The sequence below is a fragment of the Acipenser ruthenus genome, chromosome 22 (genome assembly GCF_902713425.1).
Source record: "Acipenser ruthenus chromosome 22, fAciRut3.2 maternal haplotype, whole genome shotgun sequence".
Lineage (NCBI taxonomy): Eukaryota > Metazoa > Chordata > Actinopteri > Acipenseriformes > Acipenseridae > Acipenser > Acipenser ruthenus.
The window spans coordinates 21745421-21770557 of NC_081210.1; the positions used below are offsets into that span (position 1 = coordinate 21745421).

At 38.1% G+C, this 25137-nt stretch overlaps 3 protein-coding genes and 1 pseudogene across 4 annotated transcripts in view; all 4 read left to right on the forward strand.

Moving 5' to 3' along the window:
• The first annotated feature begins 3534 nt into the window (after positions 1-3534).
• The window catches only part of LOC117973805 (protocadherin alpha-C2-like), an 87191-nt gene continuing 65588 nt past the window's right edge, over positions 3535-25137 (forward strand). Inside the window, exon 1 of one of the 2 annotated variants that reach the window (XM_058996128.1) lies at positions 3535-6079. In XM_058996128.1, the coding sequence (XP_058852111.1) occupies positions 3677-6079 (2403 nt within the window). In that variant the 5' untranslated portion in view covers positions 3535-3676. Of the gene's footprint in view, positions 6080-21672; positions 24255-25137 lie in introns of those variants that run through there. The other variant, XM_058996129.1, reaches the window with a different exon arrangement.
• LOC131699520 (protocadherin alpha-8-like) lies at positions 9405-14208 on the forward strand (annotated as a pseudogene).
• LOC117973794 (protocadherin alpha-8-like) lies at positions 14167-16734 on the forward strand. Its single transcript, XM_058996598.1, has one exon. The coding sequence runs from the start codon at positions 14302-14304 to the stop codon at positions 16732-16734; it is 2433 nt and encodes an 810-aa protein (XP_058852581.1). The 5' UTR covers positions 14167-14301.
• On the forward strand, positions 18170-20751 carry LOC117973795 (protocadherin alpha-8-like). Its single transcript, XM_034927057.2, has one exon. It carries the CDS (start codon positions 18337-18339, stop codon positions 20749-20751), a length of 2415 nt encoding a protein of 804 aa, XP_034782948.2. The 5' UTR covers positions 18170-18336.

Consider the following 25137-nt stretch of genomic DNA (forward strand, 5'->3'; position numbering starts at 1 on the left):
TCAACAGAATATAATTGGACAGGTGATATCTAGTACTAATATGATTATAACGCCATGGCTACTTTAATTATAATGTGCAAGCAAATGGTTGACATTCAGGGTATTGGAAATAGCAAACAAGCAGACTGAACTAACCAGTTCTTAGTATAAAAGTAATATAAAGCCTGACAAAAACAATCAATATGCATATTCATAAATACATAAGCAAGGATGCAGTGTTTTATATGGTAGTCATAATATTCAGTACAAATAATATGCACATGCAAAGATGTCTTTTTATGTCAGTTGATTCAGAAATATTGTGATTTATTCACATTTTAGGCCATTACAATTGTGCAAACTGTTTGGTATGCAATGAAACCAAACAGATAATGCTCCCATTGAATATCTCTATGTAATAAAGCATCTCATGCTAACATTTCCTTTGCATGTTTGGTAATTGTACTGTTTAAGAATAGCAATATAGTGTCTGTGTAATGTATTTCCATCATGTAGACTTGTTTCCCTGTTCTATGGTGACATTGAATCAAACTTTCCCATCAAGTCTTATTGAATGTAAATACAAGTTACTGGCATGTATGTTTACCCAGTAGCCTGCTCTGGATGTGTCCACCTACTGTGGAAGTTTGAATGAATCGTCCCACAGTGCATGAAAACCACTACATGTAGGTCCCATGCACTCAGAGACAGGTAAACATGAGTATATAAAAGTAGACCATAACCAATAACCCAATGAACAACAACATCACCTTGAAAACATACACCATTGCATGACGCTGGCCTCATTGGATGTATGATGGGATTTCTTTTTGAAACCCAGCTAATAGCAATTTTTCTTCTTGGCAGGATCCCACCAGAGGTTTCCCATGAGGCCAGTGTCCTGCAGGAGAGGTTGGCTGGCCATGACGGCCCATCATCCAAGCTGACGGCACCCCTGAGGACATGCAGAGCTGTTCAGTGTTCTGCACTGATGCACCACCACACCATTGCTCACCCACCTTCCCAGTGATTTCCTTGGAGATCACACTATCAAGCATGATGCTGCATGACTGACATGGAACTAACTTTCATCTGAAACAAAAGTCAAAGTTGCCATTGCTGTTGAACCCAGCAATTGATTACAAATAACATTTAAAAATGATGATCACACCTGTTTCCCATATCACAGACCTTCTTTACCTCTTAAATGTATTTAAGGCAATGAGAAGATGGTAAGAAATTGTAATGCCCAACCATCATATCCTTATTGTAACATATATTATGGTCACAAAACATGAATGTTAGGAGCAGATTGTTTTTAAAAAGTCTGCTTTGATGAAGTTTGCCTTTCATTAAACCCGTGTAGACTGTGGTTAAAGAAGCCAACAACAGTCTTAAGTTTCCTGAATATCAAACTTAATTTAGATCATCAAAACAGACTTGAAATAGTCTTTAAATAACTCAGAATATATCCCACAGTATCATTTTGTGAGTCAGACATTCAAATGTGATTATGTATAGTTGAGTACATGTCACTGAGTGATCCAAATCCCATCATGTTGTAAATCTATGCATACCTACTTAATAACCTTTTTTAATTGAATCTGATGCATAAATGATAATGGTTGACTTATAATCCTTTGAAGTGACTGTTTGTGATCTATAAAATGACTGTTAAACTTAGTCAAAAGTGTAGGTAAAAGTAGTTTATTACAAATCTTTCCTGTTTTATTTATGTGTGACAAGTCCACCTCCTTAATGTTTAGGGAGCTAAGGGTCAATATTTAGGTGGGTAAAGGTTTAAGTTGTAATGGGAATGCATAGATATTACCAAGTAAAGCACAATTCCAAGATGCCATGTATATTGTTTGAAAAATAAATAAAGTTACAGACTTGTCCAATGAGTGAGTCAAGTCCAGTTCTGTACAAAGAAAGTGGGACAACTAACGGTTAACAACTTTAAAAGCGACGCTCAGCCAATAGGCAGGGACAGGACGGTGAAAAGAATTGTGGGATATGTGGGAGCGAGTCATAGAAGCAAAGGTATATTTCAAGGTTTTAAAACGACAAATCCCACAATTCTCTTCAACGTCCCGTCTCTGCCTACTGGCTGAGCGTCGCAGAGCAAGCTGGGGCGGCACATTCAAAATTCAAACTACATAGATAGACACGGAACATTTAACTTATTTGTTTTTAAACTAATGACTGTCTCTGTTGAACCGAATACTATTTTGTTTTTAGCCGTATTTTTATTTTCATCGGCAGACGCGCTCTGGATGCAAGTACAGTGCTAACATGTCATTTCCTAAAATTATATTAAGCGAGGTTTCCCGTAAATATATTAAGAAAAAGGCAGTGTATATTTTAGCACTACTACAAGACCATGTACGAAATTAAAAAGAATGGACTAAATAATAGTAATTGTTTAATTGGTTTAAAAGCTAACACGATTATCCATAAACTAAAGTTCACAGAAAATAAATATAAAAAAAAGAATTTCGACAAAAGCTGCCGCGAAGCACTGTGGTTGAAAGTGAAAACGTTAACCACGTAACGTTTTTTCCATCAGAAAGGAGAAATGCAGAAACGTCAATCTGTTAACGTTTCTCTCATGAGACTGGGCAACTCTATCATCACCTTTCAATGCGTTGGTGGTCACCTAACGGATCCCATGTGTTACTCATGGGTGACCACACAGACCATTCCAATGGGTCTGATGTGTCTTGATAACGCAGATTCAATGCATTGATTACAGTCCGATCGTGTGCTTTATCCAGTGCGACTTACAGAGACTATAGGGTGTGTGACCTATGCATCAGCTGCAGAGTCACTTCCAACGACGTCTCACCAGAAAGACGAAGCACAAGGAGGTTAAGTGACTTGCTCAGGGTCACAGGACCTCCTGGTTATAAGCCTGTTTCTCTTGTTCGATGAGCTCTGGTCCAGAAGCAAAAGTTAAATTTGCAGAGTCCCACAGTTTCCTTCAGTAGGGCCTACTAGTATAGGAAGTACACTTTGTAATTGCTTAGAACCAAGCTTCAACAAAACCAGAACGTTAAGGTAAAAAAACAAACAAACAAACAAAAAAAAAAAAACACTGGTAAAAACCGTAATTACGCACAGCACTTCAAATTAACAAATACTAATTCACCGAGACGGGTGTTAAAAGTCAAAGTAGCCCACAATCAAAAGGAATCGAATTAATGATCTTTAAAGTAGCACTGACAATAACGGTTAAGTGGGCATGTGTTTTTAATAGATGGTTACCCACTCCACAGCTTGGACAGTTGAAACAAATGTATGAATTAAAGTACCGAGTTATATCCAATTCCATATTGTTATGAGATAGATTAACAATAGCTTATTTTGATAAATTAACAAAAAAAAAAAAAGTTATGCCATTATTATTTCCCAGCAAGTCTCAAATTCACAAATGCACTATTTCATCTATACTCACAGTGTCGCTGCTGTAACAATAATGCGGTTAAAAGTACAGTATGACGAGATTCACATCTCCCCAGCAAGCCAGTCTGCACAAAAGACAAAGCAACAGAATCCGTCAGGCAGACACCCAGAAGTCGGTCACTACAGTGGATTTACAGTATACCTTCATCTGATTGATGTTAACTGAAATATGTTATAGACATTGGTGTATTCATATTTTTATGTCAACATTTATAAAACGGAATACTTTTATATGTTCATCATGAGAGAACGAATTTATGGAAGGAGCTGGGAGTTCAAATTGAGCCTTTTACATTGGATTATTCTGTTTATCCTTTGGAATGACGCTACAGCACAGATACGATACTCAATTCCCGAGGAACTGGATCACGGTGCATTTGTTGGAAACGTGGCGAAGGATTTAGGACTTGATATTAAAAAACTACAGGATCGCAGTTTTCGTATTGTTTCTGGATCAAGGCAGCGTCTTTTGCAGGTAAATCAAAATAGTGGGATTTTATTTGTTAACCAAAATATAGATCGGGAGCAACTCTGTGAAAAAAATATAAAATGTCATGTTGATCTTAAAATTGTTTTAGAAAATCCTCTTGAAATTCACCATGTACAAGTAGAAATCATTGATGTCAATGACAATGCGCCAGCCTTCCCTGTTAATCAGACTCGCCTGGAGATTGCAGAGTCTACACTGCAGGGAGCCCGCTTTCCATTAGAGGGCGCGCATGATCCAGATGTTGGAATAAATTCACTGCGCTCATATATCCTGAGTCAAGACGAACATTTCAAAATTGACATTCAGGATCTTAGTGAACACAGTAAAGTTCCCGTTTTAATATTACAAAAGCCACTGGACAGAGAGGTTGATGCAGCACATAATTTGTTTCTTACAGCATTTGATGGCGGGGATCCACAACGATCTGGTACACTGAAAATAAACGTTCACGTTTTAGATAGCAATGACAACCCACCTGTGTTTGACCAACAAATATATCAAGTGTTTGTCCAGGAAAATACTGCAAAAGGCAAACTTGTTATCCAGTTAAATGCGTCAGATTTAGACGAAGATCTAAATGGGGAAATAATGTATGGTTTTGGTAAAATCAATAATGAAAAAATAACCGAACTGTTTAGCTTGGATACCATAACTGGAGAAATGAAAGTAGCAGGGCTCATTGATTTCGAAGAGAAGCAGATCTATGAGATTGATGTACAAGCTATAGACAAGAGTGCCTCACCCTTAGCAGCACACTGTAGAGTAGTGGTACAGATTCAAGATGTCAACGATAATGTTCCAGAAATCGAGTTAATCTCAAAGTCCAACACAATTTCAGAAGATTTAGACCCTGGGAGCATTATAGCTCTAATAAGTGTTACAGACCTTGATTCTGGCGTTAACGGCCAGGTTACTTGTTTATCTTCAGCAAATATGCCGTTTGAGTTATCTTTTAAGAGAAAAGTTTATTCTTTAGTTACGAATGCACCCTTGGACCGCGAGGTTGCATCTCAGTACACCATCACAATAACAGCTAAAGACTTTGGCGTCCCTCCCCTGTCGTCTCAAATAACCATAACAGTGATTGTCTCAGATATAAATGACAACACCCCGAGCTTTGCTCAAAGTGCCTATACGCTCTACATACCTGAAAACAATGCGCCGGGTGCTTCCATATTCACAGTGCGTGCGTTTGATCCAGATCAAAATCAAAATGCTAGAATATCATATGCAATTTTGGGGAGTCAAGTTCAGCACATGCCAATCTCCTCGTTTTTATCCATTAATTCAGAGAATGGCAACATCTACGCCTTAAGAAGCTTTGATTTCGAGCTGCTTAAAAACTTTCAATTTCAAGTTGAAGCAAAGGATTTTGGGGTGCCATCACTCAGCAGCAACGTTACCGTGGATGTTTTTATTCTTGATCAGAATGACAATGCTCCGGTGATCTTGTCTCCACTACCAAAGAACGGGACTGCTGTAGCGCTCGAGACAATTCCTCGAAATGTAAATGCGGGTTATTTAGTAACAAGAATCAGAGCGTATGATGCGGACCTAGGATACAATGCGTGGTTATCATTTTCACTGCAGGAAGCTACTGATCCTAGACTTTTCACTGTAGGGATTTACACGGGGGGTGTAAGAACCCGCTATTCATTTACAGAAAGCGATCCCACCTTACATGAATTGATCATACTTGTTAAAGACAGTGGAAATAATTCACTTTCTACAACAGTGACTATACATATAGCAATAGCCGAGGATACAGCCGAACCACTGTTTTACGACATTAAGGGTACAGCCAAAAAACAAGATGAAAAACAAAACTTAACGTTTTATTTAATAATCATTCTGGGTTCCGTTTCTTCATTATTTATAGTCAGTATTGTTGTCCTGGTTGTCATTCAATGTCACAAACCCCGGAATAGTTTAGATAGTCGGTATTCTTGTCATCCTAATTACGCGGAAGTCAGTGGGAATGGAGTTTATCAAAGCTACCAGTACAGAATGTCATTAAACACAAAGGCTGTTCCCAGAGACTTCGTGTTTGTGGAACCAAACAGCAATGTGGGCGCTGCTATGGATGATGGCAGTAATGGAAACACACTCCTCATCTCGGACATTGGCTGGAAAGCTTCAGGACAGGTAAGTGTTTAAATACATCTTCATACGCTTCAAAAAGGTTTGATATCAGCGATGCAATAGGCTGGTTTAAATCTTGTCAGCTCAGTTATGTGAAAATAACATACACATAATGTATATTGATTACAATAGTATGTGTATTGAGGTACATACAGCACTACATTTATACAAATCCTTGATAGCTACTTACACTTACAAGTGTAGAGCCCTAATGGCCCATACTAACAATATTCCCTGATTATGTTCCATTCAATGGATTGATTCCAATCAGATGGGCTGGGTATGCTGTTGAGCGTTTTATGATTTATATGTCTATTTGTCTCTAATGTGTTTTTGCAGTTTTAACCTCGTAACTTTAGTTACCATCTTGTCATTGCGCTTTTGACAGTTTGCAGTTCATTAAATAAATAACCGGGTGATTTGTTGTTGGTTAGTAACCATTTAGTATGAGGTGTAAGCTATTTATTATTGGACATATGGCCAACTGACAGTTCCCTATTAAAAAAAGTGAATGAGCAACGTGCAGGCCATTTTTGCAAGGCCATGTTTGTTTGCAACAGTCTGGGCAAATTCCAAGGGTGTGTATATGTGCTCCAGATTTTTTAAAAACATATTTAGAAAACACCGCTCAATCACCATTAGTTCCAATAGCTGACAAACAAACAAAAATTAAGTTCTGTAAAGTTGTATGTCTGGCAATTTAGTTTTTAGTAAATTAATCAGAAGAGTCCATGCATAAAACCTTTCTGATCACGCGAGTCATTCAGTTTTGAATTCGGGCTCACAGTGTCGCTGTTGTGACAATAATAGAGAATGCTCAAATATGTAATTCCCTCCCCCACTAGAACGCGTTCTACGGGAGATAAAGAAAGCAGCAGTACCAGTGACAACACTATCAAAAACACACACAGAGCTCGACCATTTAGTGCAAGAGAATCAACATTTTTATTCCAATACATCTTCTGGTCATCGTGTTTTTAAGTGGAAATACAAATCACGAATATTTATATCAAGCGGGATAGATATATTTTTCAGATTTGTTATTTTGACGGATTATTTGTTCATCATGGAAGAACGAGACCTTGGGAGTAGCCTGAGGTTTACACGAATCCTTTTGCATTTTGCTTTCCTTTGTTTTTGGAATAAGGCCTCTGCACAGATACGCTATTCAATTCCCGAAGAGCTGGATTACGGGGCTTTTGTGGGCAGTGTTGCTGACGACCTTGGACTTGACATTAAAAGACTGTCTGATCGCAGGTTTCGTATTGTTTCTGGATCAAAGCAACAGCTTTTACAGGTAAATCAAAATAATGGCATTTTATCTGTTCATGAAAATATAGATAGGGAGCAGCTATGCGATCGAAATAAGAAATGCGTTATACATCTTAAATTTCTTATAGAAAATCCTTTGGAAATGCGTTACGTTGAAATAGAAATCACTGATATAAATGACAATGCTCCTAGTTTTCCTGTAAACCACACTACTCTGGATATTGCAGAGTCCTCTCAGCAGGGATCGCGCTTCCCATTGGAAAGTGCGCATGATTCAGATGCTGGTATACATTCTCTACGCTCTTATCAACTCAGTCAAAATGAACATTTCGAAGTGGATATACAGGATCGTAGCGAATACAGTAAAATTCCTGTTCTAATATTAAGAAAAAACCTTGATAGAGAACGCGATCCAGTACACCACCTGCTTCTCACAGCAGTGGATGGCGGAACCCCGCCGAGATCTGGTACCCTTTGGATTACAATTAATGTACTAGACACTAATGACAACGCGCCTGTGTTTGATCAAGAGATGTATTCAGCTAGTTTACAGGAAAATGCTCTAAAAGGCACAGTTGTTATAAGGCTAAATGCCACTGACTTGGATGAAGGTCTCAATGGAGAAATAATGTACACGTTTGGCAAAAGTAACAGTGACAGAGTACAGGAATTATTTAGATTGGACAGTACAACGGGGGACATTACAGTAAAGGGGTTAATAGATTTTGAAGAAAACGAATTATATGAGATCGACATACAAGCCACAGACAGGGCACAATATCCATTTTCTGGACACTGTAGTGTGATAGTAAAGATAACTGACGTCAACGATAATACACCCGAAATAGAGGTAACCTCAGTCTCAAACATACTTTCGGAGAATATAAAACCAGGGAGCGTGATATCTCTAATCAGCGTTACTGACCTTGATTCTGGCATTAATAGTAAAGTTACATGTACAGTGTCAGAAAATATAGCAGTTGAGTTGAAGCCATCTTTTCAGAAGAATACATATTCTTTGGTTACAACCAGTCACTTGGACCGCGAGATTGCTTCGCAATACAACATTACAGTAACAGCAAAAGACTTTGGCGAACCTCCTCTCTCGTCTCATAAAAGCATCTCTGTTACTGTGTCAGATATAAATGATAACAGACCACGCTTTTCTCAAGACTATTATACACTTTACCTGGCCGAAAATAATGCACCAGGCGCTTCAATATTCTCAGTGAGTGCTTTTGATCCGGACCAAGATGAAAATGCGAGAGTCAGATATTTCATCTGGGATAGTCAAGTTCAAGGCACACCGATCTCATCATCCATATCCATTAATTCAGACAGCGGGGATATATATGCAATCAGAAGTTTTGACTTTGAGCAGCTTCAACATTTTACATTTCAAGTTGAAGCAAAAGATTGTGGAGAACCATCTCTGAGCAGTAGTGTTGCTGTTAATGTGTTTATTCTTGACCAGAATGACAATGCTCCCGTGATCTTGTCTCCAGTACCAAAGAATGGTACTGTTGCAGCAGTGGAGACAATCCCTCGAAATGTGGAAAGGGGCTATTTAATAACAAAAGTCAGAGCATATGATGCCGACATAGGGTACAATGCCTGGTTATCGTTTTCACTGCAGCAAGCTTCTGATCCTAACGCATTTAGTGTGGGGCTTTATACAGGTGAAATAAGAACCCTCCGCCAGTTTACAGAAATCGATTCCAATGAACATAAACTAGTCATAATTGTAAAGGATCATGGAACTTATACTCTTTCAACAACAGTGACAATACATATAACAACCGCGGAGAACTCGGACGAACTGGTGTTTTCTGACTTGAAAAGTTCCACTAAAACCCCAGAAGGAGATTATAACCTAACATTTTATTTAATAATAATCCTTGGTTCAATATCAGCATTATTTTTAATCAGCATTATCACACTGGTGGTCATTCAGTGTCAGAGACCGAGAGGTCAAGCGGACGGACAGTATTGCTGTAATCCTAGCTATGCCGAAGTCAGTGGGAACGGTTCGCTTTATCACACATACCAATACAGAATGTCTTTAAATGGAAACGTTGCTCACAACGACTTTGTGTTGGTTCAACCTGAAACGAATGCAGGCGTGGCTGTGGGCCCAGGGAGCAAAGGAAACACGTTAGTTATAGCAGATGTTGGAATTAAAGCTCCAGGAGAGGTATGAGTATTTTTTTCTTTTTTGCAAAAGCACAGCTGAAACACATTCATAGTCTGTAATATCTATACAATGTTTACATTTTTTAAATTATTTCAATTGACTAACTAGGTAACAAACAAGGTAATCGTGCTACATTCCCCGTGCTCTTGGGCTTTATTAAAACACCCCGAGACAACGTCTCTGCCAATTGCTAATTAGGGTCATATAGATAGAGGTTTTGTTAGTGTAACAAAAGTTACCTCGCACAGTATACATATTTTGAATGTCTACTTGCTTGATTATATAGATATTTTATTATAAATAAACATAATTTTAACCAGTTAGTAGCGTGTTGTACTGCCTCGTGCTTCTACTATGGTATTATGGTTAAGATTCTCAAACAGTTTTCGTCAGTTATTTTATTTACAGTATAGCGGCTGGTTGTGAGTGATTAACGAGGTAATCGACAATATAAGTGTTTCATAGAAAATATAATTTTTAAAAAAAAATGTATTAATGTAGACTGAAATGTTTATTATATATTTAATTGGAATACAAACATTAGGTATATAAAGAATAAATAAAGAGTTATTGCAATACAATGTTAGATTACATTCATTTCGTGTATAAGGGTTCACTATTTGTATAAGGTTTTAAAATTACCCCAACAATCAGGACACCCAAAATAACATGTATGCTGTTATTTATGTATGAAAAGTCTGAAAGGCTGTTCAAAATGTAATGCATTTGTCACTGATACTCACGGTGTCGCCGCTGTCCAACAATACGGTGCTGAAATCTACAGCGATGCTCAGCTCACAGCAGAGCACTCGGTACATTAGCACGGCAGCAGTATTGGGTGTATTGTCATCTCTGCTTCACAAAGAGAGCATAACAAATGCCTAGATGGGATTTCAATCTAATTTAACCGATTTGGGAGTTGTTTTACATTTTTGATAACCTACAAACTTGGACAACGATCAGAAAACGGGCACATTGGACGATTTGTACCAGAACTTAATAGTGAACGGGATATATGTGTGTTTTTTGTTTTTGTCTAACATGAAAAAGTGCAGCTGGGGTTATGGATTTTCATTTTTCCATTTCATTGTCCTGTCCTGGTTTTGGAACAGGACCTCTGCGCAACTAAGCTATTCTATTCCTGAGGAATCAAATCATGGCACTTTTGTTGGGAATATAGCTCAAGATCTGGGCATCGATATAAAGGAACTGGAGAATCGCCGTTTTCGTATCGATTTAGTATCGGAGCAGCAGCATCTGCAGGTAAATCAAAAGAATGACGTTTTGATTGTTAATCAAAATATAGACAGAGAGGAAATATGAGATCCAGACTCAGACTGTTCAATTAGAATTGTTGTTGAAAATCCTCTCGAAATCCACGATGTTGAAGTGGAAATTGTTGATGTAAACGACCACTGTCCAATATTCACTGTAAATGAGACTCTTTTTGAAATTGCATAGTCTGCTCTGCAGGGAACACGATTCCCCTTAGAGAGTGCACAGGATCCAGATGTTGGTCTAAATTCCATACGTTCTTATTATCTGAATCAAAATGAGCACTTTCAGCTAGCCGAATATTGCAGAATTCCGATATTAATATTACAGATACCTTTGGACAGAGAGAAAGATCCAATGCATCATTTGAATCTTACATCACTAGATGGAGGAAACCCACAGCAATCTGGTGTTCTTCAGATCATTGTAACTGTACTTGATATCAATGACAACCCGCCCGTTTTTGAAAGTCAGATTTATTCTGTAAGAAAACGCACCAAAGGGCACCCTTGTAATACAACTAAATGCATCAGATTTGGATGAAGGTCTCAACGGTGAAATAATGTATTCGTTTGGGAAAACCAACGCTGATGCGGTGACTGATCTGTTCAGCTTAGATCAAACCACGGGAGAAATCATAGTAAAAGGAACCATAGATTTTTAAAAAAGTGAGGTTTATGAAATTGATGTCCAGGCTACTGATAGGGGTCACGTGCCCATGGCAGTGCACTGCAGTGTAGTTGTACACATTATAGATGTTAATGACAATACACCAGAAATAGAGATGACCTCACTGACAAATGACATTTCTGAGGATGCACCATCTGAAACTGCTATAGCTCTGATTAGCGTTACTGACCTCGATTCTGTGGTCAATGGTAAGATTGTCTGCAAACTATCCAAAAATGTTCTATTTGAGTTAAAGTCGTCTTATAAGCACAATTTGTGTTTGTTAAATACAAATGCACGCTAAGACTGCAAGGTTACTTCTCAGTACATTACAGTAACAGCACAAGACTTGGGTTATCCTCCTCTGTCATCCTTTAACTTAAAATCTTCTCAGTGATGGTTTCTGATGTAAATGATAACAAACCACAGTTTCCACAAAATCCATATAGGTTTTACGTTCTTGAAAACAACGTGCCTGGTGGTTCCATTTTATCTGTAAAAGCGTTTGATCTGGACCAAAATCAAAATGAACGAATATCATATTTAATTCAGGATACCTCATTTGAAAACAGGCCAGTATCATCTTTTATATCGATATTCAGCTCCTCCTACATGGCACATGGCAGCCTCAACTCAACAGAGCAAGTTGGTAGTCAACGAGGTGCAAAAGCAGGAGGAAAGGATGAGGTGTGTAAAGGCCATTTCCCAGGCCAAGTAGGGAGAATGGATGAGATGGGAGAGTGTGGAACAATGCAAGATAAGCTGGCAAGGACAATGGAACAGAGCAGTATCAGTTTCCTCATCAGGTCAACATATGATGTTCTCCTATCACCACAGAACCTTAACCTCTGGGTAGGAGAGGATCCCTCATGTCCTTTGTGTTCATCACCTGCAACATTAAGGCACATTTTGACAGGATGTAAGGTGGCTCTTAGTCAGGGATGGTTTACTTGGCGCCATGATCAGGTGCTGTGATGTTTGGCCTTAGCATTGGAAGACAAGCGTAACATGACCAATAAGTTTCCACCAGTTCCATCAAAACATTACACACAAAAGACAACATTCCTCTGCCCAGGAGAGTAACTGCCAAGAAAAGGTGTTAAAACCAAGCCTCACCCAGGACAACTGGAAGCTGCTAGTGACTGGAAAATGTTGGCAGATGTTGGTCAACATCTTATTTTTCCACCTGAGATTGCCACCACTAATCTTCGACCAGATATTGTCTTGTGGTCTGGATCGGCACGCCTTGTTCACCTGGTAGAGTTAACAGTTCCATGGGAGGATGCTATAGATGAGGTGTATGAGAGGAAGAAACTGCAGTATGCTCAACTAGCCACTGAAGCTGAACAGCAAGGATGGAGAGTCTGGGTTTACCCAGTGGAGGTGGGTTGTCGAGGATTTGTGGCACACTCTACAACCCGGTTTCTCAGAAACGTTGGATTCAGTGGCCAAGAGTTGCACAGTGAAGAACTTATCTGAAGCAGCAGAGAGGAGCAGTAACTGTGGTTGAGATGGAAATATTCTGGTTGGGGATCTCAAGCACAATAGAAAGAAAGAAACGCTGATGTATGGGTAAGTAAGCTGGGCTGAGTTGAGTGGGGGACGGAGGAAGGTGATGCTGGGATGCCAGAATCACCATCAAGCCCTCTTGAGGTGTCGTGGGCTAGTCGACGAAAAACAGAGGATGGAAGGTGCCCACTTGAAGACCCCAGATATGTAGTGGGAACACACTAGTTACCTCAGATATTGGAATAAAACCGTCAACAGAGGTAAGTTGTACTTATAATTCTTTATTTGAGCCCTTTTATTTGCCATGATATTTTCTAAAGTGTTTTTTTTTGTAATTGCTATGTATAACTTGCAGAATTCTTCACTTTTTGGGGGAGGAGGTGAAATATTGTTCACAGGCCATCAATCAACATAATGAAGTTCATACTTAAGGCATAAAAGGCATGTTTTTAACAGTATTAGTAGCATTTAAATCACCTGTAACAAATGTAAACGTTTTGCTTACTTATGAGTTTACAGATCTGTTAGGCATTGGAGACTGTTGTGCTATTCATTTTAAGGAATCATAGGAACTAATGAGTACAACAAAACTAACAAATACATTGTATTTAACTAGATATACATGTTATTCTGCAGTTTTGGTTAATTTAATGTATTTTTATCATTATCATGCCATGTTTTATTTTACATAATTATGTCGAGTAATAAGATGAAAACATTTACATTACAATAGGAAATCATACATACAGGTAGTGAAGTTAAACATAGGGTTAGGGTTAGGGTTAAGCTTAAGGTTTGCTTGGCAATAACACAATAAGGCACTAAGGGCTTTGTCCCAGTCCTGCTCTTAAAACACGCACATTCGTGTTTGGTGGTTGATGGAAAGTACACCCGAAAAGAGAAGAACGATTTGCACAGTATTAATAGATACACTAGGAGGGTGTTTTGGTATTAAAATCTAAAACTATTTGATCCTTTTTTTACGGAATTTTATAAATTTACAATAAATACATAATATTATAACACAATGATTATAACTGAAATGCAATTTTGCCCATAGACGCACGGTGTCTCTGCTGTCAAGCAATACCATTTTTCTGTGAAGCCCATCCCTTTGCAGGGTATATTTGTGCACAAGGCAAAGCAGTATTTTTGGCGTCTGTTATTGAATCAGTACGAAGGCGAAATAGTCAGCTCACTTATAGGCCAGTAGTATATTTTTATACCTTATTTTTTTTCAATAAAGTGGACGTTTATTTATTGTTCTCCAAATCGAGGAATTGTAATACATTTTCGTCACTATTTTATGGATTTATTCACAATGAGGAACGGAGATTATAGAAGACAATGGACGTACAGATGGATCATTTTTCTTTTTGCTTTTGTGGTATGCTTTTGGAAAACCGCTGCTGCTCAAATCCGCTATTCTATTCCCGAAGAATTAAACCATGGCTCTCTTGTTGGAAATATAGCCAAGGATCTGGGGCTTGATATTAGCAAACTAGCGGACCGCAGATTTCGTATTGTTTCTGGAACAAAGCAGCAACTATTGCAGGTAAATCAAAAGACTGGCGTTTTGTTTGTTAATCACAATATAGACAGGGAGAAACTGTGTGATAGAAACAATAACTGTTTAATTAACATTAAAACTGTTATAGAAAACCCGCTAGAAATTCATTATGTTGGCGTAGAAATTTTAGATATAAATGACAATTCTCCGAGTTTCCCAGAAAAAGATAAGCGCTTGGAAATGACAGAGTCGACGCAGCAGGGAGCGCGCTTCCCTTTAGAGGGTGCGCACGACGCAGATGTTGGTATCAATTCACTTAGCTTTTATCAATTGAGCCAAAACGAACATTTTGAACTAGAAGTAAAGGATCGAGGCGACGATAATAAAATTCCTGTTTTGGTATTAAAAAAACCTTTAGATAGAGAACGTAACCCTGAGCACAATTTGCTTTTGACAGCAGTTGATGGTGGAAACCCAGCCAGATTTGGCACACTCAATATTACTATAACTGTTCTTGACATTAACGATAATGCACCTGTGTTTGATAAAGAGGTGTATTCAGTAACGCTGCAGGAAAATGTGCCGGTAGGCACCTTTGTCGTAAAAGTAAATGCTACAGATTTAGATGACGGACTTAATGGAGTAGTTGAGTATTCTTTTGGTAACACATTTAGGAGTAAAGCGTCGGAACTCTTTGACTTGGATAGAACCACAGGGGAAATCAAGGTGAAAGGACCGATAGATTTCGAAGAAAAGGAGTCTTATGAGATTGATGTACAAGCTACCGATAAGAGTCAGTCTCCGTTGACTGTGCACTGTAGTGTTGTTTTACAGATACAAGATGTAAACGATAATACACCGGAGATAGAGGTAACCTCTTTGTCAAGCCTCATTTCCGAGGACGCAAAACCTGGCACCGTGATCGCTCTGATTAGTGTTACAGACCTTGATTCTGACATTAATGGTAAAATGGTTTGCACATTGTCTGAAAATATTGTGTTTGAGTTGGAACCATCCTTTCAGGAAAATGTATATTCCTTATTAACCAAGGAGCATTTAGATCGTGAGATTTCATCGCAGTACAGTATTACAATAACAGCAACAGACCTTGGCCACCCGTCTTTGTCTTCTTTTAAAACCATCACAATCACTGTGTCTGATATTAATGATAACAGCCCGAGCTTTACTCAAGATCCATATACATTTTACGTGCTTGAAAACAACGCACCCGGAGCTTCTATTTTTTCAGTAAGTGCGTTCGATCTGGATCAAAATGAAAATGCACGTGTGTCATATTATATGAAGGCAGGTGAGGTTCTGGGTAAACCTCTGTCATCTCTTCTTAGTATTAATTCAGACAACGGGAACGTCTATGCAATAAGAGGCTTTGATTTTGAAGAAGTTAAAAACTTTAAATTCCAAGTGTTGGCTAAAGACTCTGGGGTGCCATCTCTCAGCTGCAACGTCACTGTGAATGTTTTTATTCTTGATCAGAATGACAATGCGCCGGTGATTTTGTCTCCATTAAGTAAAGACGGTTCTGCTGAAGCCGTGGAGACAATTCCACGAAATGTGAAAACAGGATATTTAGTAACAAAAGTCAGAGCTCACGACGCTGATATTGGATACAATGCCTGGTTGTCGTTTTCACTGCAACAAGCTACCGACCCTACTCTCTTTGGTTTAGAGCGCAATACAGGAACAATCAGGACACTTCGACCATTAACTGAAACTGACTCCACTGAACACAAACTGATCATAGCGGTGAAAGATAATGGAAACTATTCCCTTTCTACCACAGCAACAATACGCATAACAACTGTCGAGAATACTGAGGCATTTGCATTTTCTGACTTCAAAAGCAATACCAAACAGCAAGAAGGAAATAACTTAACTTTTTATTTGATAATAACTTTGGGTTCAATTTCATCACTGTTTGTGGTGAGCATAATCACTCTGATTGCTATTCAGTGTCACAGACCAAGGGATTATATAAGTACCAGGTATTCCCATGATACAAACTACGCCGAGGTTAGTGGGGATGGATCATTGTGCCGTAGCTACCAGTACAGAGCTGCAGAGAAACACTTTATGTTTGTTGGACCTGCAATGAATATAGGATCGGCATCAGGCTTTGGAAGTAACAGGAATACTCTGGTTATCGCAGATAATGGAATGAAAGCTTCTGGAGAGGTAAGTGATGTTGAGATGCTGATCAGTACATGTTAAATTATGTGCATTACATATTATTATTATTATTATTATTATTATTATTATTATTATTATTATTATTATTATTATTATTATTATTATTATGTTTTTGAGTTAGTTTACTGACATTTACAGAAAATAAATATGCTATTTTTTATAATGATGTATATTTTGTCGTTTTCTTTTTATTAATGTGTAGTAAAATAATAATAATAATAATAATAATAATAATAATAATAATAATAATAATAATAATAATAATAGTAATAATAATAATAATAATAATTAACCATCTTATACAACGCTTAAGTAAGGGGGCGCACAGCATCAACAGGTGGCAGCTACGATCACGCTAAAACACCTCTGCTATGCCGTGCAGTAATTTGACTGCGCCGGCTCTATACAAGAGCAACTACAATGTAATGTGTCTCATTTTTGCCCTAGTTAACCAGCACAGGTTATTTTATTGGAAACGAGCAATGCAGAACCACAGGAAAAGTAGAGGACATGCATAACTGGAGTTCAATGTTTTTTTTTTTTTATTTATAAGATGAAATATGCTTTTGCATTACAACCAGAGATTGTATAAAATTGATCCTTTTCCAGGGCTTCGTAAAGACAACCATAGTAGTTAACACTAGCTACACAAATTACAGACAGCGTCGTTCACAAGTCAGCATCTGAAGGGAACCTAAAGCAGAATAAAACAACCCAGAATTAGTTACATGAATTAATTGGAGATGGTTTGACGACCGTCAACGAAATGTACTCAAATCAAAGTAAATCGGAGCTCCAACTAACAGGGAACAAAACCTATCGAGTCATCAATCTCACCTGCAAGGGACTTCAGATATCGAGCAATTTAACCATTGGCTAAAGAGTCCCAATTCTCACAGCTAACAAAGAAAGGAACTGGATATTCAATGTACAAGCTAAGCAATCGCATAGGAGCCATTCTTTTCAAGGAATACTGAACGTTAGACAATTGTTGTAATTACAGTAACAAGGGCAAATGGTACCGTATGGGCTATTTGGGGGTGGTGGTGACGAGGGTAGACACCGTTGTCTTTTATAAGTATGTTATATAGTAAGTCCTTACTGTTGTGGACATATCCGTGTATTTGAAGCTGAATATAGAAGTCGGGGCAGTAAACACACATTTTGCACGGTAGATTTGCAGTCCGTTATTTTAAATGTTTTCTCTTTTTAATCTGGGTAAAGAACACCGCATTATTATTATTATTATTATTATTATTATTATTATTATTATTAGGAAAAATGTAAGCTTGAAGAAACATGACTTTAGGATATGAATGTCTGTAAGACATGTAACACAATTGTACATTGATACTCATGGTGTCGCTGCTGTCCAACAATAAGCTTCTGAAATGTGAAAATATCCCGTTTCCACGTCACATCACAGTCATGCGTACACGGCAGCTGTACACGGTGTACTGTTTTCTCATCTTCAGACACAGAGCTCAGCAATAGCACTATAAGGGATTTTAATTCAAACATATTTGATACTTAACTACTTGGATGACGAAGATCTAATACAGGAATATTCAGACGATTCACACCAGCAATTCCTAGTCAGCGGGGTATTGTTTTTTGTTGGTCATGTCTAAGAGAAGCTGGGGTTTTGGATCTCCTGTTCTCCATTTCATTGTTCTATCATGGGTTTGGAACAGGGCTTCTGCGCAACTACGCTATTCAATTGATGAAGAATCGGATCATGGCACTTTTGTTGGGAATATAGCTCAAGATCTGGGCATTGATATAAAGGAACTGGAGAATCGTCGTTTTCGTATCGTTTCAGGATCAAAGCAGCAGTATTTACAGGTAAATCAAAAGAATGGCGTTTTGTTTGTTGATCAAAATATAGACAGAGAGCAACTGTGCGATCGAGACTCAGACTGTTTAATAAGTCTCAAAATTGTTCTTGAAAATCCTCTCGAAATTCACTATGTTGACGTGGAAATTGTTGATATAAATGATCACGCTCCTGCATTCTCTGACAATGAGACACATATGGAAATGTCAGAGTCTTCTCAGATAGGAGCACGCTTCCCTTTAGAGAGCGCAAAAGATCCAGATGTTGGTTCTAATTCTCTTCGTTCTTATCGGCTAAATAGAAATGATCACTTTGAGCTGGCTGAATATAGCAAAATCCCGGTATTAGTACTGCAGAAACCTTTAGACAGAGAGCAGACTGGAATGCACTATTTGATTCTAACAGCACTGGATGGTGGAAATCCACAGAGATCTGGTATACTCCAAATAACTGTAACTGTTCTTGATATCAATGACAATGCTCCAGGTTTTGACAATCAGGTATATTCTGTACATTTGCAAGAAAACGCTCCTAATGACACTGTTGTTTTAAAATTAAATGCATCAGATTTGGACGAAGGTCTCAATGGTGAAATAGTATATGCATTTGGAAAAAGCAACAAAGATACAGGGTCTGAACTATTCAGCATAGATAAAAACACCGGAGAAATCAAAGTGAAAGGGTCAATAGATTATGAAGCAAATATTGCGTTTGAGATTGATGTCCAGGCTACTGATAGGGGTCACGTGCCCATGGCAGGGCACTGCAGTGTAGTTATACACATTATAGATGTTAACGACAATACACCAGAAATAGAGATGACCTCACTGACAAATCACATTTCCGAGGACGCACCACCTGGAACGGCTATAGCTCTGATTAGCGTTACTGACCTCGATTCTGGAGTTAATGGTAAGATTGTCTGCAAATTATCTGAAGATGTTCCATTTGAGTTAAAGCCATCTTATAAGCAAAATTTGTATTCGTTAATTACAAAAGCACGCTTAGACCGCGAGGTTACTTCTCAGTACAACATTACAGTAACAGCACAGGACTTGGGTTATCCTCCTCTGTCATCCTTTAAAACGTTCTCAGTGACGGTTTCTGATGTAAACGATAACAAACCACAGTTTCTACAAAATCTGTATACGTTTTATGTTCTTGAAAACAACGTCCCTGGCGCTTCCATTTTATCTGTAAAAGCGTTTGATCTGGACCAGAATGAAAATGCACGAGCATCATATTTATTTCCGGATACTCTAATTGAAAACAAGCCAGTCTCATCTTTTGTATCAATTAATTCAGAGAATGGGGATGTCTATGCTACGAACAGTTTTGACTTTGAAGAGCTGAAGCAATTCCAATTCTACGTTTTAGCAATCGACTCTGGTGTGCCATCACTCAGCAGCAATGTTACCGTAAACGTTTTTGTTCTTGATAAAAATGACAATGCTCCAGTGATCTTGTCTCCGTTGCCAAAGAGCGAATCTAGTGTTTCCTGTGAGGCTATTTCTCGAAATGTGAATGCAGGATATTTGGTTACAAAAATCAGAGCATATGATGCTGACTTAGGATATAACGCTTGGTTATCGTTTTCACTGCAAGACGCTACTGACCCGACATTATTTGCAGTAAGACAATATACAGGAGAAATCAGAACACTTCGCCGTTGTACTGAAAGTGATGACGTCCTTCAAAAGCTTACCATACTTGTAAAGGATAGTGGGAACATTTCTCTGTCTACAACAATGACTCTACACATCACGATTGTCGATGATACAGAGGGTGATATATTTTCTGAGCTCAAGGGAGCGCCCAGTAAGTCAGAAGAAAACGATATCACCTTTTACCTAATAATAACACTAGGATCAGTTTCATCATTATTTGTTATCAGTATAATCACCCTGGTTGCTGTTCAGTGTTGTAAACGCAGAGGTAATTTTGTTAGCAAATACCCTTACAATCCTAACTACGCGGAGGTCAGCGGAAACGGTTCGCTTTACCGTAGCTACCAGTACAGAATGTGTTCAAATGCTGTCCAAAAAGATTTGGTGTTCGTCAAACATGAAGCAAACGCTGGCGCCTCCTTGGACATTGGAAGTAACGGAAACACGCTGATTATCTCTGATATTGGAATGAAACCGTCCAGAGAAGTAAGTCCTACTCTCTATATCCAGTATAATACATGCATTGCACTGTAGTGTTTGTGTTTTGGCATTTTAAAAGTTTTTTTTTTCTAGTAAAACAATTACAGTGATCAACGTTTTATTTTGATGTATACGATGTCATCCAGTCACAGAACTGCAGTTAAACAATTAAAGCTGGTTTCACATACCCCGATTAGTTCTAATCTTGGACTATTTAATACTATTTTAGGTACAGTAGTCAAAGATTATTGCAAATCAGGGTTTGTGAAACTTGTCGTTATGATGTCCACATACCATTTCATATTGTAAATTGTATTTATTTGTATTTATTTATTTATAAATCAGCTTGAAGAGACAGGGAATAGAAAATACTAGAACTCACATACACTCTCTCTCTCTCTCTCTCTCTCTCTCTCTCTCTCTCTCTCTCTCTCACACACACACACACACACACACACACACACACACACACACACACACACACACACACACACACAATGTTCGTCAAAGGTGTAGGTGAATCCAAAGGTGTTCCTTCAATAAACTATACAAAAGTAAAAACTCCTTTCCAACTTCATGCCCAACATAAAAAAAAACAAAGAAGTAAATACATAATAGTATAGTAGTGTTAGTGTAGAATGACCATGCATACACTTTATACTTTTTCCTTAACTTAATATTTTGACAATAAGAAAATAAAAGGATGAATATTGTACAGGTAAAATCAATATTAATTATGTTCAATGCCCTGCAAGTATTAGACTGAGATAATAATCAACATGCTGCAATAATTGAATTAATCGATATTACTGAATTGTATTTTTTTTAACAAGAAAAACAAATGTGTAAGTGGACTTGCAGAATCATTGAAATGCAATTTTGCACAGAGACGCGCGGTGTCACTGCTGTCAAGCAATACTATTTTAATTCCTACAGAGATGAGAAGCCCTTCCCCTTGTAGGGCCGATTTTAAACACAAGACAAAGCAGTAGAAGTGGTCTCTGTTCTTGTCGCAGTATGAAAGGGAACCCGTCAGCTCAGATATAGCGATACTATTACCTCTGTAATATTACATTCTTTGATATTTTCAATCACAATTTTAATGGGCGGATATGTACTGTTTTGTTGTGTAAAACGGCCAGGACTCTGATCAGCTTTTAATGGATTTATTCGCCATGAAGAACAGAGGTTATGGAAGAAAATGGGCCCATAAATGGATCCTTTTGCATTTTGCTTTTCTATTTTGCTTCTGGAAAAGGGCTGCTGCGCAAATACGCTATTCTATACCGGAAGAATTAAACAACGGTGCTTTTGTTGGAAATATAGCCAAGGATTTGGGGCTTGACATTAGCAAACTAGCGGACCGCAGATTTCGTATTGTTTCTGGATCAAAACAGCAGCTATTGCAGGTAAACCAAAAGAATGGGGGCTTGTTTGTTAATCAGAATATAGACAGGGAGAAACTGTGTGATAGAAATAGTAACTGTTTCATTAACCTTAAAACTGTTGTCGAGAATCCGCTAGAAATGCATTATGTTGAGATTGAAATTACAGATATCAATGACAATGCTCCGACTTTCCCAGACAAAGAGAAGCGCTTGGAAATTGCGGAGTCTACTCTGCCAGGAGCGCGCTTCCCTTTAGAGGGTGCGCGTGACCCAGATGTGGGTATAAATTCATTGAGCTTTTATCAATTGAGCCAAAGTGAACATTTTGAACTGGATGTAAAGGATCGTGGCGATGATAATAAAACCCCAATTTTTATATTAAAAAAGCCTTTAGATAGAGAACAGAACCCAGAGCACAATTTGCTTCTGACAGCCTTTGATGGTGGAAACCCAGCGAGATTTGGCACACTCAATATTACTGTAAATGTAATTGACATTAATGATAATGCTCCTGTGTTTGACCAAGAGGTTTATTCAGTAGCACTGCAGGAAAATGTGCCCATGGGCACCTTTGTAGTGAAAGTAAATGCCACAGATTTAGATGACGGTCTTAATGGAGTCGTTGAGTACTCTTTTGGTGATACATTTTGGAGTAAGGTTTCAGAACTCTTTGTGTTGGACAGTAACACAGGGGAAATCAAGGTGAAAGGACTGATAGATTTCGAAGAAAAGGAGTCTTATGAGATTGATGTACAAGCTACCGATAAGAGTCAGTCTCCGTTGACTGTGCACTGTACTGTTATTGTACAGGTACAAGATGTAAATGACAATACACCAGAGATAGACGTAACCTCTTTGTCAAATCTTATTTCAGAGGACGCAAAACCTGGCACCGTGATCGCTCTGATTAGTGTTACAGACCGTGATGCTGGCTCAAATGGACAATTCTCCTGTAAAGTAACTGAGAATATTCCCTTTGAGTTAAAGCCATCTTTTCGGGACAATTTGTATTCCTTAGTAACAAAGGAGCAGTTAGATCGCGAGTTTGCTTCTCAGTACAATATTACCATAACAGCAACAGACTTTGGCCGCCCTTCTTTGTCATCCTATCAAACTGTCACAGTCACTGTGTCTGATATTAATGATAACAGCCCGAGCTTTACTCAAGATCCATATACATTTTACGTGCTTGAAAACAACGCACCCGGAGCTTCTATTTTTTCAGTAAGTGCGTTCGATCTGGATCAAAATGAAAATGCACGTGTGTCATATTATATGAAGGCAGGTGAGGTTCTGGGTAAGCCCGTGTCATCTCTTCTTAGTATTAATTCAGACAACGGGAACGTCTATGCAATAAGAGGCTTTGATTTTGAAGAAGTTAAAAACTTTAAATTCCAAGTGTTGGCTAAAGACGCTGGAGTGCCATCTCTCAGCAGCAACGCCACTGTGAATGTTTTTATTCTTGATCAGAATGACAATGCGCCGGTGATTTTGTCTCCATTAAGTAAAGACGGTTCTGCTGAAGCCGTGGAGACAATTCCACGAAATGTGAAAACAGGATATTTAGTAACAAAAGTCAGAGCTCACGACGCTGATATTGGATACAATGCCTGGTTGTCGTTTTCACTGCAACAAGCTACCGATCCTACTCTCTTTGGTTTAGAGCGCAATACAGGAACAATCAGGACACTTCGACCATTAACTGAAACTGACGCCACTGAACACAAACTGATCATAGTGGTGAAAGATAGTGGAAACTATTCCCTTTCTACCACAGCAACAATACGCATAACAACTGTTGAGAATACTGAAGCATTTGCATTTTCTGACTTCAAAAGCAATACCAAACAGCAAGAAGGAAATAACTTAACTTTTTATTTGATAATAACTTTGGGTTCAATTTCATCACTGTTTGTGGTGAGCATAATCACCCTGATTGCTATTCAGTGTCACAGACCAAGGGATTATATAAGTACCAGGTATTCCCATGATACAAACTACGCCGAGGTTAGTGGGGATGGATCTCTGTGTCATAGCTACCAGTACAGAGCTGCAGAGAAACACTTTATGTTTGTTGGACCTGCAATGAATATAGGATCGGCATCAGGCGTTGGAAGTAACAGGAATACTCTGGTTATCGCAGATAATGGAATGAAAGCTTCTGGAGAGGTAAGTGATGTTGAGATGCTGATCAGTGCTTGTTTCAGTACGTGTATTATTATTATTATTATTATTATTATTATTATTATTATTATTATTATTATTATTATTATTATTATTTGTAATACTATTGTGTGATAGTTCGCCGGTAAGTCTTTTAGTATATTTAAAGGGAACCTGGCCGAAATACTATTACATGTTACATTCATACCAGTAGGGTAACACTTTAAAATAATCTCAGCAAATTCATATCAATTCCATCCTCTTTTCTACATTTTTTTTACTTCTTTGTTATGGATTTCTGAAGATTCATTAAATTGGAACACCACAGTAATAAGAGCTACCGGTATTCTTTTTCTTTTCAAGTTAATCGTCGGTCATTCAAGTATTACCACAAGGAGGAATCAAAATGAAATGTATAAATACACCTTAAATTTATGTGTATGTTTTGGAACTCGATATATATCTACACACAGTTGGACTAATTGTTTAATTATACTGCGATTTCCTTACAAAACGCACACGTGCTTTCAAAACATACCAAAATAAAACAATCAAAGGGCAATGAAAAAACAAAACATCTTAAATCATTTTAAATTCAAAATAAAGTGCAAAGAAAGCTTAACTCTTTTACTTTGCAATGTTTATTATTTTGCAACCTTTTGCTTAATATTTATGTTGTGTTCTTAAGCATTCAGTTTTACAGTGAAATGGATATATTGTTCAAGGAATATTGTTGTAATTACAGTAACAAGGGGAAATGGTACCGTATGGGCCATTTGGTGGTGGTTGTGACGAGGGTGGACACCTTTGTCTTTTATAAGTATGTTATATAGTAAGCCCTTACTGTCGTGAACATATCCGTGTATTTGTAGCTGAATATAGATGTCGG

What these genes read in the sequence shown, in the direction of transcription:
- LOC117973795 (XM_034927057.2), top strand. Translation starts at nt 18,337, where the DNA reads ATGTCTAAGAGAAGCTGGGGTTTTGGATCTCCTGTTCTCCATTTCATT.
- LOC117973794 (XM_058996598.1), top strand. Translation starts at nt 14,302, where the DNA reads ATGGATTTATTCACAATGAGGAACGGAGATTATAGAAGACAATGGACG.